This window comes from Leptonotus elevatus, chromosome 9 (assembly GCF_054856555.1).
Source record: "Leptonotus elevatus isolate MCC_2025b chromosome 9, RoL_Lele_1.0, whole genome shotgun sequence".
Classification (NCBI taxonomy): Eukaryota; Metazoa; Chordata; class Actinopteri; order Syngnathiformes; family Syngnathidae; genus Leptonotus; species Leptonotus elevatus.
Window position 1 is genome coordinate 15,818,679 of NC_141247.1, and position 13,677 is coordinate 15,832,355.

Sequence of the window (13,677 nt, forward strand, 5' to 3'; positions counted from 1 at the left end):
CGCGAGGGCGTGTATTGTTTGCTCCACATTGCGACGTGTCTCGTTATGGGTGGACACGTCAGCCAAGACTGCCTGTGTCCGGACCTGTTTGGTATGCAGCGGCAGAAGGCTGGTACCCGCTTCCCGGGCCTCGCCTTCCCCATTATGCCACCTGAGCGGCAAAAAAGACAGTAAAGTTCGTACTAGTTGACATTTCTGCGCTAACAATAAAGAATGTAGTTCATTTGAATGCGTAGCGTATAAATAGAAGCCAATACGGCTTTGCATGTCAGGTCATGCATCACATCATGCTCACACACACACACAATCAAGCCTAAAAAACAGCGCCTTAAAATAAAACATCTCAAATACTGTATGCCCACAGGAACAGGATCAGCAGGCCACACACACACACTAGCACTCTCGCTTTCCGTCATCAGTCATTAACAGTGTTTGAATATATAATAGTTCAGCTAACCAGTAATTCATCTTGACACACTTTTGTACAATACATACAAATGTTGGTGTGTCTTTGTTGTATGGAGCACCAAAAAAAATTCAAAATAAACGAATACAAGTGAAAATAAAAATGGGTATGAAAATATGATTTAAACTTTAAATTAAAAAAATACATATCAATGGAAAATACTTTTTTTTTTATATACGTTTTTATGTTCACTTTTATTTATTTATTTTTTATTTTGGCATCTTTGGTCATGGATCTCTAAAATGGTTCTCCTTTTTTATTATTATATTTTTCATTCATTCTGTCTCGCACTCTTATGTCCGAGTGTCACTAAACGCAACACAGGTCTCGCGGATGGTGGTGGAGGTACTTTACGTTTGTGTTGGCTGCTTGTGCTCATTGCTGCTGCTGCTCACCACTCGTGAATTATTCTTATTTTCGGCGTCGGCCAACAGTAGCCGTTTGTTCGAGACAAATAAAAGGGGTGACATTCCCAAAACAAGGTTTGCTGGCGGCATTCTTGCAAGACGTCACAATGTGAAGAAATAGTGGTATGATTTTGTTTGATTGATGGCCAGTCTTATTTGCAACAGCCATCACAGCCTTACTGAAAGTAATGCTAGGTAGGCCCACGCTGGCTTATACGCGACAAATACGTCAATGTTGGCGTGCAAGAGTCATGTACATTTTGTAAAAGTGAAACTGCAAGTTTCCGAGGACGCTGGCGCACAAGACAAGTGAGGAGGGACATACTGCAAACTACATTTTGTGTCGGCAACTAAAAAGCCACTTGAAAAAAGAAACCACGGGAGCCACATATCGTTTGAGCATCTAAAACGAGGTTGGATTTTGCTTTCCTTTTTCTTTTTAATTCTGCAGACACCGTTCAAACAGGCGCCCGTGTGTCGGCCATATTGGATGTGGCAATTGTATTCGTAATTAAATCGGCAAATAATTAGTAAGATTTGAGTTAGAATGGGATAATCTAATCTAAATATAATGGTTCCTTATCAATCCAATGAGTTGTGGCTTGGTGATACATCTCCAAGGAGAAACTGAATGAGGCATCTTTACAAATAGCTTCACTTTGCCTCATCCAATATGGCTGTGGCGTCAACGTACTCTACTGTATGTGTATGTAGTGTAAATGATAATACTGTCAGCGGGCGCCATTCAATGGATAGATGCGCGGCAGTGCTATGTGAATTTATCCAAATATACGGGGCTAGTTAATGCTGTCTGTAGGGTATTCATAATAACCCCCCATGCATCTCATGTGCCCCCCCCTTAAGCCTGGGCTCTGGCGACAGGTCTGAGTAGTGGGTTTTAAATGATTGCAATATGTGAGCTATATACCATCTCCATTATTAGTCGAATAAAAAATGTTTCCTTTATGTTAAAAGTGGCTCTTTAAAAATGTCAGAACATTTACAGAAGGAATTTTGGATGCTGACTGTTATGTCATGACAAGACGATATTTTCCTGACAAGATCCAGATGCTGCCTCTCAGCATGTCCCAGTGTAGCTAACGTTTGAGGGCTTTTTCAGAAGAAGCTATCTGCAATTTCCTGTCCTTGTGACACACGGCCCCTTGCTACATTTAGAGAAATGGACTCTTTGCTTCATATACATTGTCAAACAATCTTGTTGTAACTACGTTTTGAATGCTTTAGTTTGAGTTATCCATATGATTTTTCTCATTAATATGAGAAACTGTTAATTGAGTAAATGCAGGTGCACTCGCGTCCACGTTAGGTCGGGGTTTTTGTTTGCCGTTGTCCATTTTGTGTGGCTGTGTACGTGTGGATGATTGGTTAACGAGATATTGAATGTATCGCATCTTTGCTCTTCAGAATTCTTTGTGGAAACGATACTACGCGAGGGCAACGTGCTGCTTGCAAAGGAAGCAGGGGGTGTTGAGAAGTTTCCGCGCACGCAGAGAAATGTTGCTCGGAGTGTGGTTTAACAGACAGGAAGTAGCTCTGCGATGGTTTTCCTGCCAGTGCCTAACTCGCAGGTCAGTTTTGTGGTGGGTGCTTTACCATATGTTTCCAAACTATCCATACTCTATATTTTGCACTCATAGGCCTCATCATTCTTTGCCATTTTGTCATTTGGTACAGACAACTTTGTGTTTAAAAGAAGCATGCATGCGTCCTTCTCTCTCTCTCTCTCTCTCTCTCTCTCTCTCTCTCTCTCTCTCTCTCTCTCTCTCTCTCTCTCTCTCTCTCACTCACTTAGCCTGAGTGGAAAAGTACAAGGTTCGTAGGAGATGAGATTAAATTCCACTCGTCTTTTTGGCCCTGGCACAGCGCGCCGGCCCCGAATGCCCTCTGATGTGAGGCTCTGCTGCTGTTCTCTAGATGCCATTAGCCTTCCGGAGATGCAGTTAGCCAGCATCAAAGCTGCCTGGCCTGCTGCCATAGTATTGCGAGCCCTCTACTCCGTCCGTTTGCGATGTGCAGTGTGCATGGATAGACATGTGGTTTTACAAGTGAGACTTAGAATGCGCGGGCTGTACAAAGCAGGTGTGAATCTTGTGCTAGGTATTTATCCCTTTCAGTTAGCCGATACCATCTTGCCCTGCAGTGGACTTCTATGATCTGTATTTATTTTGTAGGTAAGCATTTGGGTTTTGCTCCTTTGCTAGATAACTACTTCTTTTTTTTCTTTTTTTCTTTTTTTCTGGAGAGCTCAGTATTGTTCATTCGGTAATTTTACCGATTTGACATGTCATCATCACTGCTCTCTTTTTTATTTATTTATTTAATTTTTTTATTTTTTTTTATGTGGGTGAGAATGTGCGTGTGCGTGCGTGTGAGTGTGTATTCATTAGTTCACCTAAAACCTATTAAAAATCCCATACCGTTCACCTAAACCGAATACTTCCGAATCCAGCTCGAGCCGTGAGGTTGTCAGGAGACCCGAGGAAGGATCAAAAAAAAGAAAGGAAAGTGAAATCCAGCACCGACCAGACATTACCTACTACCCACCGGGTTACCAACCAGAGTCTTTCACCAACCCCAGAAACATCTAAATTCCAACAAATTAGGGAGACCTCAAGAGACCAAAGGAGAGACTGAGGAAAGGAAGGAAGGACAGATGAAGCAGAGTGAGATCCACAGACACCAGTCTCCACCAATAACTACTTCTTATAAAGGTTATTTTTGTGGATTGGGTCACTGGGAAAGGAAGAAACGGTCATAAATCTGTAGAGCTCATATTTTACTAACGTTGAAAAATTTCTTCAATAGTAGTAACTAAGCCATGTTGGATATATGTATCTAGATCTATCTACGAGTGGTTACTTACCTCACAATCCAAAGGCCGTGTGTTGGTTGTGTGGGTTTTCCCCAAGTATGCCAGTTTCCTCTCACATTCCCAAAACATGCATGTTACGGCAATTGAAGACAACAGTCCGTAGGTGTGTCAACAATTGTCTGTCTGTGTCCTGCGATTGGTCGATAACGTCTCGACCAGTCAGATGGGATAGGCACCAGCTCATTCGTGACTTTAAGTGAGAGAGAGAAAATGGACAGATGAGTGGACATTATGAATAAAATATAATGAAATGTCTTGACAACCAAGGATAATCCGTTATATCTGTGAGATTGTAATCTGAAGTTTTGCTTTGTTGCATATTGATGTAGCTTTGTTTTCATTCGTGAGCTGAGTCATGCTTTGCCCAGGAGAGCACCAGAATTTTCCCTGACGCATGCTACTTGTTGCATAGTTTGGTGACAAATGACTACAAGCTGCCAAAAAGCAAAGGAGGAGGAGGGGGGGGAGGGGTTCTGACCGCTGTCCAAAGACTGATGATCTCCATCCCGCGCGGCCCACACTGGCTATCGCCGGGCTCCAGCAACGAGCGTCATATCATTGAGTCATTTCCTTAACAGGAACCCGGCAGATCCTGCGAAAACAGCGCCTGTGCTGACAATATTCAGTAACATGGTGGTGGAAAGCCCACATGGTGTCTGCCAGCAGGTTTTAGGAAAGTTTTTTTTTTTCCTTTTCATGGAAAGGTTTTTCTTTGTTGGTAGAATGCCTGGGTGATGCACTGTATGGCAGCTGTATGCGTCAGTCAGTGTCTTTATATGACACCGGAGGAAAATCATTGTTGGCTTTGTCACATTGAAGCAGACTTTAAAATAAGCTCAAAGGGAGTATTCTAGCATAGTTTGTCCAAACAATTGAATTACTCATGGTGTTAGCTTGATAACTAACACAATGAGTAGTGCATGACAGCGGCATCCCATTATTTTTCAGGGAACCAAGTTGGCAGATTATGCACAGAATATTGCTTTTATTAATTTATTTTGTATGTGCGTATGTGCTCATTAGTTCACCTAAAACCTATTAAAAATCCCATACCGTTCACCTAAACCGAATACTTCAGAATCCAGCTAGAGTCGTGAAGTTGTCAGGAGACCCGAGGAAGGATCAAAGAAAATAAAGAAAAGTGAAATCCAGCAACGACCAGACATCACCTACTACCCACCGGGTTACCAACCAGAGTCTTTCACCAACCCCAGAAACATCTAAATTCCAACAAATTAGGGATACCTCAAGAGACTAAAGGAAAGACTGAGGAAAGGAAGGAAGGATAGTTGAAGCAGAGTGAGATCCGCATACATCAGCCTCCACTGATTCAACGATCAGAGGAAGAAGCAGATTTCGGTAGATGCTGGTGTGGTGGATCTGGCATGCCTGAAAACCTCCACCAAAGACCCCCCCCCACCCCCCCACCTCCCCCCCACCCGCCACCTACCACAACCCAGACAACCCCCCACCCAGCAACCCGTACCCCCCCCCCCCCCCCCCCACCAAGCCGCCACCCCCCTGACCCCCAAACCCCAGGGAATTGGGACAGCGGAGCGGCGAGGGCACCTGCACCCACACCTCCAGCCGCTTGGTGGGGCGGAACATTGGGGGGCGGAAGGGTAGATGGGAGCACCGGGAGACGGGTGGCACCCCCGAACCCCAGGCCCGGCGGGGAAAGGTCCCGGTCATCACGCCAGCGTAACTAGTGAAAGCTAACCCTGTTACTGAGTTCACCAACTCATCGACTGTCGAACTCTACCCTTACACCGTGGATGTGACCCCACCCAGTGTATATACAAGTTTGTGTGTGTGGTGCATTAAAATTGGGAGCAGGTGAGATGGAGCAGAGGGAAATGATATCCACCTGTTTCCCAGATGCACAGAATATTGCTGTTCCCCTTGTAATTGTTGGCTCAAGTGATCTGTTCCGCTTTCAAGCTTGGAACAAATGGACATACTCAACATTAGTTGGATGTTCTCACTTTATCTTTGCTGTTGGTTTATCATAACATTACTTTCACTTTGCTTGAACACTCATGGTGATGTATGATGATACGCCGTGAGGCCTCCAAGACAAATATTACTGGAATACTGTAGTGACGACAGTGCATGACATTCTGAGATGCTTCCAAAAACAACCAATGACCCAATGATAAACAGAGGTGGCAATTCCAGGTCCAGAAAGTAAAAACCCTGCTACAGTTTGGCTTTAGCCCCAGGTGCTAGTTAGCGAGCTCCCTAGCTAGGTCCCCGGGTGCTTGGTTACCTGCTAGCTAGCAGGTTTTTTTTTACTTTCTGGACCTGGATTTGCCACCTCTGACGATATATAATACACATTATGGTGCATGACATGCTGTGATACCGTGAGCCCTGAGCAACTGTGATGTCATCTTAAATGGACTGCAAGTGGCAAAATGGCCGCCCCCTGAGATGGGTAAAATGGATGGATTTTAACGCATAAGTCATATTAATCAGAATGTCATGTTTAGACTAGTGAGGTCTCATATAACACATTATTGTCAAGAAATGTTTACGGTTGACTTTCCCTTAAAATGATCTCCAGGCTACTCCTACAGGTGTTCAGTCACTAACCTGCGAGAACCCCCCCCCCCCCCCCACCTAATTTAACCAGGCTTTTGTCTCATATCTTCATCGGCGTCAAAATGTTACTACCTGTAGAAAATCTGCATTTTTGGGGGGCTGCAAGTGGCTGATAAATCAAGATTTGCCTGCCTGCGTTTTCTGTCTTGCATCCCACAATGTTTGCACTCACCACATGCAGAGTGAGTCATTGCTCAGTCATTCTGCCGGTTTAAATTGCCTCCTTTCATGGTCAACAATGAGCTCAGCTGAGGAGAATAAAGCAAAAAAAAAAAAAAAGGGTGTGTGTGTGTGTATGGCCTTCTGGGAACGCTCTATTTATTCATGTATCCTGACTCTAATTGGTTGTTATTGCAACTGGCAACAACAGTCGCCATGCCGTTCGGGGTGGAGCCGAACTCTGTGCTGCAAACGCCGCCTCCGTCTTCGCATCATAGCTTTCTAAAAAAAAAAAGTCCTATAAACAATCGATTCAACCGGAAGGGAAAACAAACCTGCACACTCTTAAATCTAGATTAACGTTTGCGTCAAACAGATCGGAACAATTTCCTCGGCGGCCGGGTGTTTGCGTCCGTTAAATCAGTGCTCCGTTAAATTAAATTTGCTGGAGGCTATCAGTCCTGTGTTCATATCTGTTATGGGAAGTTTACAACGCCAGCAGCTGACGAGATTTTGGTCTATTTATAGCGTCGCAACTGCTGATAATCTTGACGAAAGAACCTGTCAGTCAACAGCAATTACAAACAAGTCAAATATAATGAATGTTCTCTGTTCTCTTGCAGTATACTGAAAACATTTGACTTTCGGATTTGAGAGCAAAAAGATGGATTCATGGACAATAATCATGTTGCATATTACAATACTGTGACTACGTTTGAGCTCAAAATTAAGTTTGGACAACACTCTGACTTTTTGGCATTTACTGTGGTTTGTCATGTTTGATGTGACCCGCTTGAAAAAATTAAGTTAATACGTTTAAAACGTCCTGTACATGAAGCGGTAGCACAGAACATGACAGACTGCAACCAACAACGCTCTTACAAGAATGAGGTAGCATAAAGCAATTGATGACTAAAAATTAAAAAAATAATATTATATTAAATGTAATAAAATTAAATTAAATTAAAATATATATATTCATGCATTTTGTAAAAAAAAAAAGAACCATATCAATTATAAAATAGAGAACACGCCTATTGATAAATTAGCCCTTGGAAAATAAAATATGTTGTAAAATATCAACCAAATAATACTATAAATCTTTTACAATAAAACAGCATGAATGGACTATAACAATCAACAAACCTAATACAATTATTAAAAATATATAATTGAATAAATACACCTTGTAAATTCAATACAAAATAAATAAACAAGCCTAAAAATATATGAAATATCAGATGAAAATAATAAAATAACTTGATAAAATAATATATAAATAATTTGTTAATAAAACACAATATAAGTTCAAACAATAAGCAACAATCAAAACAATACATCATTTCATCTACATTGTATTTAAAATGTTACCGGATAAATACAATATTTAAATAGTATGATTAAACAACATTAAAATAGTTGACTGAATCAATATTGTAAGTAAAACAAATTAGTTAAATAACCAAGAAGCGTAATAATGAAATAATAAAAATATGTATATAAATGATGTGATTAAATAATAAATACAAAAAATACATATATAAAAAACGTCTGGTAAATGAAACACAATATAACTTAACATGAACAAAAGCCGAAAATAATTGACAAATAAAATAAATAATAAATCTTGTAAATAAAACACTAATGAAGTTAAAATAATCAACAAGCCTCAAACTTATATAAGAAACGAGTTCCCTCTTTTTCCGCTGGGGTTTGGTTCCAAAATAATACCTGCAATAAAAGAAATCCGCAAAGTAGCTAGCTTTATGTTTTACATTTATTATAAACGTTTTAAGGCTCTAAAACCACAGTTTATACACTTTTCTCATCGAGGCATTTACATTTTCTCACATGTTTTCTCTTATTTAAACCTTCTCAGTGTTCAAACCTTCATAAATTTATATATATATATATATATATATATATATATATATATAATGAAATATTGTAACAAAGTTACTCTTAACTACTGGGTTGTTGTGTGACGCGCCGTTCTTCCACAAAGTTCCCTCCAAATGGGTTGTGTACTAACTTAACGTAATCCTGCAAACAAACACACCCAAATCCCCTGCTTGCTAACTCGACTGCATGAACAATGACTTTATGAGGTCGACCATCTGCTCATTGATTAAGTGACGCGGCATTTTCCTTGTTATGAGGTTTTTAGCGCCGTAATTGGGAGCATGTGTTCAGCCGGGTCCACATTCCAGATGACATGCTTGGGACGCTTCTGTGTCATCTGGTTCTGTCGTCACACTTTTAAAACTCTCGGGTCCCGCCACTCTATTTACTTTGTGAGCTATTATGCGTTGATAAACATCCCGCCGCGACTCCTCCCTTTGGCCTCCTACTCATCTTCCTCTTCCTCGTCTCTTCATGACGCAGCGGTTCGGCCTCCTGGACGGGACAAGGCTGCTGTTGTCATGCGCGCAGGATAATGTGCAGCCTGCCTCATGCTAATGGCTGCCTCGCTCATAGCTAGCGTCACGCCAACTGGGCTGTCCTTTTCAATGCCGGGATGTAAGACACACACATTGATATGGAATGCTGTTTGAGAAATGTGTTGGATATTCTTGAGTTCCATGTGCTAGTACACTCTTTGTCATAGTAATTATAGTAGTTACTTGACTAAAAAAGTAGATTACTAAAATGACTGAAAGAACATACAGTGCAAGAATACGATTTGGGAAAAAATGAATGAACTCATTCGCTGCCATTGACGGCTATAGACGTCAAAAATTCATTTGGACTATTTCTATTTCACATCCACTTTTGTTAACAAGAGTATGAAAACCTAGATATTTTTTTTTGGTACATTTAGAACAGATCTAAAATTTGTGATTAATCGTGAGTTAACTATTGAAGTCATGTGATTAATTCCGATTTAAAAAAATGTAATCGCCTGACGCGATTTAAAAAAAAAAGATTATAAAAAATTAGGGCCGTCAGGCGATAAAATTTCATTCACTAGTTAACTCACGATTAATCACACATTTTATATCTGTTCTAAATGTACAATAAAACAATTCTAGGTTTTCATACTTTTTGTTAACAAAAGTGGGAAATTTTTTTAAACTAATAGAAATACTTCAAATAAATTTTTTACGCCTATAGCCATCAACGGTAGAGAATGACTTGACTCATTTAGCCATTTTCAGCAGTAGGAAGATATTTTGTCTATAATTAATTTGATAACTTCATTATTTTTCATGCAGGCTACAATTAATACTTAAAAAAACCACCTTTTGCCACTTGCTGTCGACTGAAAATGACATCATGTGTGTTCAGGGCTCAGATATCGACCAATCATGGCTCTTAACGAAATTAAAAAAACAAAGAAAACTAACTGAAACTACATTTTACAAACTAACTAAAACTAACAAAAATTAATTATAGTGAAAATGTCCTTCGATGTCATCATGTGATTTTTAAGTAGAATTATTTCGATATTAACCGGAATAAGGACTTGTGAAAGTGTGTCTCGCAGAAGTGACGTCATCTATCAGCAGCCAATAGAAGAGATGACGTCGCTCTTAGGCGACAATTTTTCATGCTTGACTTTTGACTCCAATGACTCGGCTTGCCTGCTTTTTTTGTTAAACTCAGCTGAAATGCAACAATAGGTAAAACATTTTTTTTTTACTTTTCTAATTTTACCATGATGTTTTTTAAATATTGCGCACAAGTAATACACTTTAAAAAAACTAAAATAAAAACTAATACAAAAACTAAAACGAAGCATTTTTTTAAATAACTAAAACAAAAAAAACAGAACCACCCTGAAAACTAACTAAAACTCAAAACGATCTCAGAACTAACTAAAATGAAAATTCCAAAAAAAAAGAAGAAGTTTTTATTACATAAATGCTGGGTAAGACAATCCTGTCAGACTAGCTGGACAGTGGAACTTGTTCACTCGCCAACAAAACTTATATAATACATAAATATTTAGGTTCAAAATCAACAGAATCCATCTTTATTAGAAAGCAGAATGCCAATCAGGACAAGCTGTTTTTTTTTTCTTTCGCCAATTCAACAGATATGTTGTCTAGTAACCAGAATTTAAAACGACTAGTTTCGGGAAATTGTCACAAATTGTCAGCGCAGACAGCAAGAGGCCTTCCCTTTTTATCACTGCTACTTTTCTACACCCCCACGCGAGCCCCCTCCCCACCCAACATTTAACTACTCCTGTCTGCATGCCTTGGACCTGCAACGTTCACAAAGACAGTTCAAAGCAAATATTCTCCGCCCTGCAGCAATGGGAAAAGCAAGATGTGTGTATGCGTGTGTCCTCCAGTTCCACCAGTCCTTTGGTCTCTGGGAAAGATACATGTGTGTGTGTGAGTGTGTGTGTGTGTGTGTGTGTGTGTGTGTGTGTGTCCCTGAGCTCTATTAATTCTTCAACCCACTCCCACCACTCCCGTCTACTTGCACTGAAACCTGCCTGTGGGTATCAGCCTCTTAGGCACACTCATGCAAACATACTCCTTATACCCCCCCCCCCCCCCCCCCGCCACTCCAGTAACAGCCCAAGGGTATCCAACACAGCATCACAAGGGCGATCTTTCACCCTGGTGTTTGTGTGCGGTGGTGGCTTCGTTCAGGCCTCACGCAAATCATGTGATGAAAATATGAGCGAGCTTCATCATTAAAGGGAACGTTACGGCGTTTTGGGGCAAGTGAGTGGTTTTAATTAAAAAGAAGACAACTAACTTTTTCATGCAGATGTTTGCATATTTTTGGTCTGAGTTAACTATTTTGGTTTTGATCAAAACAGAAAAAAGCCTGTTAAAGTCCAGCTGTACAGCGCACAGATGATCATTTAAAAGTGAAACTCATCGTGTCTGGCTGTAGAGTGAGATCCGTTATTTTACTAGCATAGACATTAAACAGATTGTCACGCACTGGTCAGCTTTAAAAACAAACAAACCAAATACTTGGTACAAATGATGGCTAGCTATATAGCAGCCATTTGTCAAAGCCCCTCCATTCCCCAGCATAACTTTTTTTTAAATGTATTTTTATATTTATATTTCACAATTGGTTCAAAGTCAGTCCTGACTTTCAGTGGAAGCCCTCTTTTTACGCCCCCATTTTTTAATTTAATTTTTTATTTATTTCACGTTTTGGGTGAATGTCAACATGAATCCTAATAAAAACAAAACAAACAAAGAAATAAAATAAATAATAATAATAATAGTAAATTATTATTATTATTTATTATTTTGTTATTGGTGTACTTCAAACTTCCCACTTTTTCGACATCTATCTACTTCCACATAATTCACCCGATTCTCCTCATTCTAATTTTAACATATTCCAAAAATTCACGCCATTCTAGGGTGTATTTTTATTATTCCAAATATTCACGCCTTACCCACAATTCCCAATTTCGTACCCTACTTTTCCCCACTCATTCTTAATGGGAGATTCTACATTTCACATTTACTTCCACATTTTTCATCAAATTCTCTTCATTCCAGCTTCAATATATTCCACCAGTTCACGCCATGAGCTCTTCCATCTATTCCACAGGTTTTCATTCAGCCTTCACACGCAATTTCTCCAGAAATGTTCTAGTTATTATTATTGTTATTATTATTATTATACATAATAATATTAAATACCAACAAAGCTGCTTTTTGTGAATTATTATTATTATTATTACTTTTAATAGTCAATTGCCAGGGCTCACTTGCCTATGATGCAGGTTGGCGTGGGTTCGCTTCCCCGCCTGGGAGACCGTGTTTGTGTGAATGAGTGCAAAAACAACAACAACAAAACAACATAAAAACACAAAAACAACAACAATAAAAAAACACCCCAAAAAAACAACAACAAAAAAACACAAAAACAACAACAACAAAAAAAACAACAACAAAAAAAACATGATGTTTGTGGAGGAACACTTCACCTACTTTTGCCATCATAGCACCCAGAATGTCACACTTGTTTTGTGGCAAAATCAATCAGGTCAACCCTGATTTTTATAATATGCGCTCCTCAAATTCCAGCTGTAAGTGGAGCCACTTCTTCCGCAGGCATAGTGCTGTTTGCGGTTTTTCCATATAGTCTAGTATTCCCTCCATTTGTGGTCAAAATCAAGCAAGTGAATGGTGATTTATACAGTGGAACTTTGCCTTTCGCCAGCAAAGCACTTCTTTTGCCAGTCTTGTGCCCCGATGTTTACCGAGATTATAGTTTGACACTTTAACAAGCTGTCTTCATTTGGTGGTGGTTGCATTGGTGAACAACAACACTACTGCTATTGCCACCACACTTGCCAATCAAAATAGAATGTTTTTTGTCTTCACGGAGGCAGATTTTTTAGTACACCAGAAGGTCACAGAAAGGTCAAATCAGTCGTAAATTCCTGTGTGTTTGTGTGATGGTCGTTATCAGAACTAATCTCTCCACAAACTTTTAGAATGATTGTGATATCAACGCTGACTCAATTAAGCACTGAAATGACAAACTGTCCGTCAACCAATCAAATGTTCTCATCCTGATTTTTCTTCTGGTCTTGCAGGTGTAGATGCTTCATGTGGAACCTGAGCGGGACCAGGCTGTTTCCAGCGGGGTCAGGCTGATCCTCTGACTCTCAGTTTGGGGGTCTTTTAAAAGCCAGATCAGGAAGCCATTTTGCAGTGTGAAAGTCCGCTTGGGGGTGTCTGTAGGGGGCGCTGTCCGTGTGGAGTAGGAGCCAGATTGGCCACCGCCATGACCGCCGCAGTGCAGCCCAATGAACTGGTGTTTGAGTTTGCCAGTAACGGGATGGATGAAATCAACCAGGTATGTGTTCATTCGTCAAATGGTTGGTTAAAAAGTGAGTTATCGGATTATTGCGGTTGAAAGCGTCTGCGGTTTTGATTGTTAGCTCAGGCAGACAGGAACAACCTTAAAAAGGGATTTTTGGAGAAGGGTGGCATATGACGAATTTCACTTTTTGCTGTTGTTGTGCATTACTGTGACCTTGAGACGCCCAGCTTGGCCATCATTGGCTGCAGGTGATCACGCTATATTGCTTGGTCTTTCTGTACTCATTTGGTGTGCTGAGTAAGGTCAACTTTAGGGATAATCGGCGCTGATATTGGGCATTTTGGAAAAAAACAGCTATGGTATTTACTTCTCTAAGTTTCCATTTA

The 13,677-nt window shown here is 40.1% G+C and overlaps 1 protein-coding gene across 2 annotated transcripts in view; it reads left to right on the forward strand.

Moving 5' to 3' along the window:
• Positions 1 to 13,677, forward strand: part of elf1 (E74-like ETS transcription factor 1) — a 47,871-nt gene that overhangs the window by 21,236 nt on the left and 12,958 nt on the right. For both annotated transcript variants that reach the window (XM_086084440.1, XM_086084439.1), the window contains exon 2: positions 13,062 to 13,324. In XM_086084440.1, coding sequence (XP_085940566.1) covers positions 13,253 to 13,324 — 72 coding nt within the window. In that variant the 5' untranslated portion in view covers positions 13,062 to 13,252. The remainder of the gene's footprint in view (positions 1 to 13,061; positions 13,325 to 13,677) is intronic.